This window comes from Anneissia japonica, unplaced genomic scaffold (assembly GCF_011630105.1).
Source record: "Anneissia japonica isolate Jap-2015-1 unplaced genomic scaffold, ASM1163010v1 scaffold287949_len505691_cov196, whole genome shotgun sequence".
NCBI lineage: Eukaryota > Metazoa > Echinodermata > Crinoidea > Comatulida > Comatulidae > Anneissia > Anneissia japonica.
Genome location: NW_022727758.1, coordinates 457,133 through 463,169, shown reverse-complemented (window position 1 = coordinate 463,169; position 6,037 = coordinate 457,133). Strand labels below are relative to the sequence as shown.

Genomic DNA, 6,037 nt, shown 5'->3' with positions numbered 1-6,037 from the left:
TATTTAATTCAAGAGCACTTTTTGAATGAAAAAAAGATTATAAGGACATTACGAATGGTGGTTAGGAAAAGATAATCGTCCAGAGAACATGGCTCATGACAAGAATGCGTGAATGTTGACATAATAGCAAAATAGCAGATGCAATTACTGTAGTAGTGGTGGGTAGTGGCTTGTTGGCCATCGGCCGATTGAGACTAGCAAGATGGCAGGATCATTGTATTTTTTTCTTGAAAACTCAGATGAGAATGTGCTAAAGGTCGGAAAAAGAAAAAGAAGAGTAGGACTAGGCATAGACAAATATGTAAAAAGAGTAAAGTTGGAAATATACTGTCTGTCCAGGGATCGGAGCTCTCATCTGTCCGAGAGAAATATCCTCATTTTGATTGACCGAAGAAGAATGTGTTTCCACTCTGCAGCTCAAAATCATGCCAACAACCAGTCCCAGGATTGATTGGATTATTGACTTGCTAAAAAGAGAATATTATGATATTATTGAAGGGCGCTTATTCAAACAGTGCGCTTAAGGAATTTTTTTTAGAATAGGAGGGGTGGTTATTCAAACGGGGCGCTTATTCGCGCGAGTACGGTACATATATTTTTCGTGCACCGTCCATACATTAATACATTAATACGACTTATTGAATAGTTATTTTATTACGATATTGTGCCATTTTGTTACATAATTATTTTTTATTATGGAATTATTGTATGATCTTGTATTTTTATGTACATTTCCTTATTATTATTTTCTTTATTTAACTTCATATTTGTAATACGTCTCATACTGGTGTATTTTTAACATTTTTACAATTTTAAAGTGTAAGTTACATCCCACCTTATTTCTTGCCTTTCTTTTTATCTCAATTTGTACTAATTAAAAAAAATTGTCCTTTACAATGTGCTTATTATTACAGATTATCATTTTCTATAGTACTAAAATATTTAATAAAAAATAAAGATGAACATGTGTAGTTTATTATAGGCCTATTTAATACTTTTAGCAGAATCTTATTGCATGATTTAAAAAGTTGGTGTGCATGTATGCATAGGTATAAAATAACGGACTTTCATGGTGACTACCATCCTCCACAAAACAAGACATCTGTCGACGAAACATCAATCACAACATAAAAAAAAATGTCGGCGAAATGTCTGTCGGCGGATTGGTTGTCGGCAGATTGGCTGACGGCGAAACGTCCAGTCGGCGAAATTCGGTGTCGGCAAATTCGGACGTCAGTGAAGGTTTTTTTCGGTCAACTGTCTGTCGGCTAAGTTCTCGGCAAACTGGCATTGGGCGAAATGTCCTAATTTATATTTTACCATAGGCCTACTGTTCCGTACCACACAAAACCCGAATATTTTTATGTTAGTAACATCACAATGCTTGTATATTTTATTACCTATAATCCATTCACTTATTACAGATTATGATTCAGCGATGTTTCAATTACTATTCCCTTATTTACAAATTTAATCATGTTCACAGTTCAGCATTATAATCAATGCCATTGTCAGAACAGAATGTCAGCAACGACGTCGTTGGTAAACCATAACAAAAGCACGTGGTCGTTGCCAATGTTTCTAATTCAGAGTCGGGGCCCAGCAAAGCATTATGGGCGATGACAGCTGTGGGACTGAATGAATGAATGAATGGAGCCTGAAGTTGGTTTTCTCGGTAGTGGAAAGATAGGAGCGGAATAAGAAATTCAACTTTCTTCCCATTTTGCAAGTAAGTGTATACTTTAAATATAGTTTGAGTAACGTATATTATTCATAGTTTGATCAACGTGAGTAGATTTTATATCCCGTTTGTTACGTGTGTTCCATTCGCTTTTCTCGATAGAATGGCTTCGAAGGCCGGGAGAAATACAGCGTTTCAGTCGCTGGCTGCTGTGTCTACAAGGACAGCTGCAGTTTGCTATGTCTGCGGGGCTCAGAGTGCCGAATGCCGACTGCGAGTTAGACCACACGGGAAAGAGTCTTTCTTTCCATTCTTGGAATATCATGAAGCTCCAACAGGAGTAACAATCAACAAAGATGGTACTGTGGATGCTTGCAGGGTGTGCTATGCTTTCCTGCTGCAGCAGTGGTATGCTTTTGAGAAATCGCGAACACCAATTGTCAAGAGGTTGTATTGGTTAAAACGTCTTGAGAGCTGTGGATCACCTGGTAACAACCGTCCAGACCCCCAAATGCAGGTGAGTCCGCAAATGCGTGAAGAAATGTATAAATTAAACATTCGTGACCCAGCTTATGTAGATGAACACTTTGATACACCAGATTTACTTGCGAAAACAGATTTCATTGACAAGAAACGCGAGGATTTCGACGCTCCAATTGATGTACCGAAATTCAGTATTTGTTATTGTTGCAGTCAGACAACTCCACATAATTCTGTTTGCGTGGTGCACACAAGTCATTGGTCAAAGTCCGAGTCGCCATATTTCCCTTGCATCCTAGGTCACACACCTCCAACAGGAGCTAGACCGGTGGATAATCTTGGGCGGGTTCTCATGTGTGAACCCTGCGCTAACTACCTTTTGCAACAATGGCAAGCATTTGAATTGAATAATATGCCGTTGCACAAACGGAAGTATCGGTTACGATCGGCTCAGGAGAAAACATTTGAGGGATCTTCAAGCATAACTAAAATTGTCTGTCTTACTTGTGGTATGAAAACAGCTGTTAGTAGCCTGCAGTTGGTGCACTCGCGTGGTAACCTCAATAAGGAACCGTTTTATCCATGTTTAGAAAAATGTACCCCTCCCAAAGGGGCGTTCCCTCTATCTAAAGATGGCATTGCCAAAATTTGCAGTTCTTGTGCTACATCCCTTTATGAGCAATGGAATGCCCATGAAGTTACTCAGACACCTCTTAAAAAGCGTATTTACCATGTCAACAATAAGCCAGTTGGATATACCTTTTCACCAGATTTAAAGAATAAAAACTCGCGTCAGAAAATTGATGAATCTACCAATCAAGAAGTATGTTATATTTGTAGCAAATCAACATTGCAGAGTTCTGTCCATTCAGTTTATACTTGCGCTCCTAAGGATAGTACGCATACAGTGCCGTATTTCCCCTTTATAAAAAGCTTTGAATGCCCGTCTAAGGCAAAGCCTATCGATAGTTCTGGAAGAGTTCGCGTCTGTGAGGATTGCAATGGCCAGTTAAAAGCAAAGTGGGTGAAAGCCGGGAGAAATGGTTTTGAAAAGGAATTTAAACCGATACAAGAAAATGGAAGTGTGGAGTGTGCCAGTGGTAGTAAACCAGCATCTGGTCAAAATATAATCGGCAAGTGTTTCATTTGTGGTTCTAAAGAAGACGCATCCGAGTTGAATGACCTTCAGTGTTATCCATCGAATGAGGAAGAGGGCGTTCCCTTTTTTCCGTTTCTGTCGAATCCAAAAGCTAGCTACAATTCCGAATTTACCCCAACCAACGGCATAGTCCGAGCGTGCACTTTCTGCTACGTCAATATGGTCATTCAATGGGATGATTACGAACATTCCGATTCGCTGATGGATCATAATCGTTGGCTTCGGCCGTATCATATGAGGAGGTTTACTTGTTTCACTTGCAGTAAGGCTGCTGACATTAGCAATAGAAAGCTGTTGAATATAGCTCAGTTTAATGGCCTTCTTGCATTGAACAAGCCTTTTGGGGCTATTTTGATGGAGGATCGTCAGGTTGCAGTTGTCTGCAACTCCTGCGATAAATCCCTGCGTGAACAGAAAAAAGCTTTTGTGGATATGTGTATACCTGAAAGTGAGCAACACTTCAAACTGGACCAAGCAGAGGTATGGTTTTTTTTAAACATATAATGTACTTTATTTATGTGAATAAATTGAGGGGGGGGGGGGGCGTTTATTCGTGGAACTCATCTATTTTTTTTGTGTAAAATCTATCTATACTTATACTCAAATAAACGCCCCTTAATTTCACTATGTGGATCCACAACACAAACATTATTGTGTTATTGTGTGATCATAAAGATTTGTTAATCCCAACCAGGTTAGAAAAAATGTAATTCCTGTCTCTTATACACATCTAGATGTGTATAGCGTGCACTTTCTGCTACGTCAATATGGTCATTCAATGGGATGATTACGAACATTCCGATTCGCTGATGGATCATAATCGTTGGCTTCGGCCGTATCATATGAGGAGGTTTACTTGTTTCACTTGCAGTAAGGCTGCTGACATTAGCAATAGAAAGCTGTTGAATATAGCTCAGTTTAATGGCCTTCTTGCATTGAACAAGCCTTTTGGGGCTATTTTGATGGAGGATCGTCAGGTTGCAGTTGTCTGCAACTCCTGCGATAAATCTCTGCGTGAACAGAAAAAAGCTTTTGTGGATATGTGTATACCTGAAAGTGAGCAACACTTCAAACTGGACCAAGCAGAGGTATGGTTTTCTTTTTACATATAATGTACATTATTTATGTGAATAAATGCCCGATTGTTTAGTTTTTGAGGGCGGCGTTTACTCATGGAACTCATCTATTTTTTTTTTGTGTAAAATCTATCTATACTTATACTCAAATAAACGCCCCTTAATTTCACTAAATGTGGATCCACAACACAAATATTATTGTGTTATTGTGTGATCATAAAGATTTGTTAATCCCAACCAGGTTAGAAAAAATGTAATTCTGATGGAGTAGAACATTAAATAGAATGTGTTGAGGATGATGTTGCTTTTCAATCCATTATATTTGTTTACATGCGGTCATTTAGGGGGCATTTATTGGAGGAAAAATTAAACGTTTTGGGGTGTTTATTCCAAATAAGGAAGAGGTGTTTATTCAATGTGTTGGGGGGGGGAGGGGGATAATTTAAAGCAAATATAATTTTCTTACTGTAGCTAGTGTTTAAAAGAAAATTTATTTACTGTACACTAAAAATGAGTACCGTATGCTACTGTAAATTTTCATAAGTTGTAAAAAATTTAGAAAGTACAGTACTGCATGGACAGGAAAACCATGGTTTCATTTTCAGCATTTTCATCAACCCACCCAAAAATATAAATTTGTGTTAATTTTTTAACCAGGAAATAACAAAAAAAAAAAAAGAAAGAAATGTTTCAGAAATATTAAAAAACAAGGACTGTTTCTTTTTATAATCCTCATATATAGCAGAGTTAGTCTTCCCTCTTTCCAACTGTGCTGTTTATTCATCAATAATTACCCGCTACAATATTTTATCTTCTTAATGCATTATCATAGTCCAGAACAGCTGTGGTCTGGTCAATATTGCTATTGAGCATATTATTTACTGTGACTGTAAATTGACCAGGGAGTGCAGACACACTGGCTGAAATCTGAGTGCTACAGATAGGCCTACCTTTTCATTGCAATTTGTACATCTTTACTGTACAGTGTAGGTGACCATGGTTTATGTCATTGTTGCAAGATTATTGATTTAGAGGCATTATTGAAGATAATGAACAACATTTTACTAACACCTGCAAATGATGAAATTTTTGAGGTGGAATGATTTTTTCCATTATTTCCAAAGCCACTGGCAAGGAAATATCCAATTAAGAATGCCTTGTAATGTAAATGAATGAAATGTTTTCTTAAAAAAAAAAAATGTAATTTGGTTTTCATTTGTAAGTACCGGTACTGTATGTACAATAAGATTATAAACTATACTGCCCTAAACATTAAGATATTTCTGGTTTATAAAGTACAGTTTCTTTTGTTACATCTCCCTGCCCTTTTCTTTTATACTGTAAAACTATAGACAACTACTACTAGTACTGTATTTATTCAATAGTTGAGAAGGGATTTTGAGAGGGGATAATTTGAGGGAGGTGTTTGAATGAGGCGTTTATTTTTTTGGTGTAAAATGGATACAGTACGTATACTCAAATATACGCCCCTTAATTTCACTGTAAGTATGGAACTATGGACATACTTTACATTATTGTCAAAATGTGTTTATTGTTTGATCATAAGACATTTTTTGCCAACCAGGTTTGAAAAACATGTAAATTATACTTGGAGTAGAACATAGAATATGTTAGGAGTGT

The 6,037-nt window shown here is 37.2% G+C and overlaps 1 protein-coding gene across 1 annotated transcript; it reads left to right on the top strand.

The window, feature by feature from the left end:
• Positions 1 to 999: 999 nt before the first annotated feature.
• On the top strand, positions 1,000 to 4,470 carry LOC117113803. The gene is made up of 3 exons (XM_033257240.1): positions 1,000 to 1,729; positions 1,844 to 3,482; positions 4,091 to 4,470. The coding sequence occupies exons 2-3, from the start codon at positions 1,845 to 1,847 to the stop codon at positions 4,430 to 4,432; spliced, it is 1,980 nt and encodes a 659-aa protein (XP_033113131.1). The 5' UTR covers positions 1,000 to 1,729; position 1,844; the 3' UTR covers positions 4,433 to 4,470.
• The last annotated feature ends 1,567 nt before the right edge of the window (positions 4,471 to 6,037 follow it).

Coding starts and splice junctions, on each gene's coding strand:
- LOC117113803 (XM_033257240.1), top strand. CDS start 1,845: ATGGCTTCGAAGGCCGGGAGAAATACAGCGTTTCAGTCGCTGGCTGCT. Junction 3,483..4,090: donor CTTTCTGCTACGTCAATATG/GTCATTCAATGG, acceptor TACGTCAATATG/GTCATTCAATGGGATGATTA.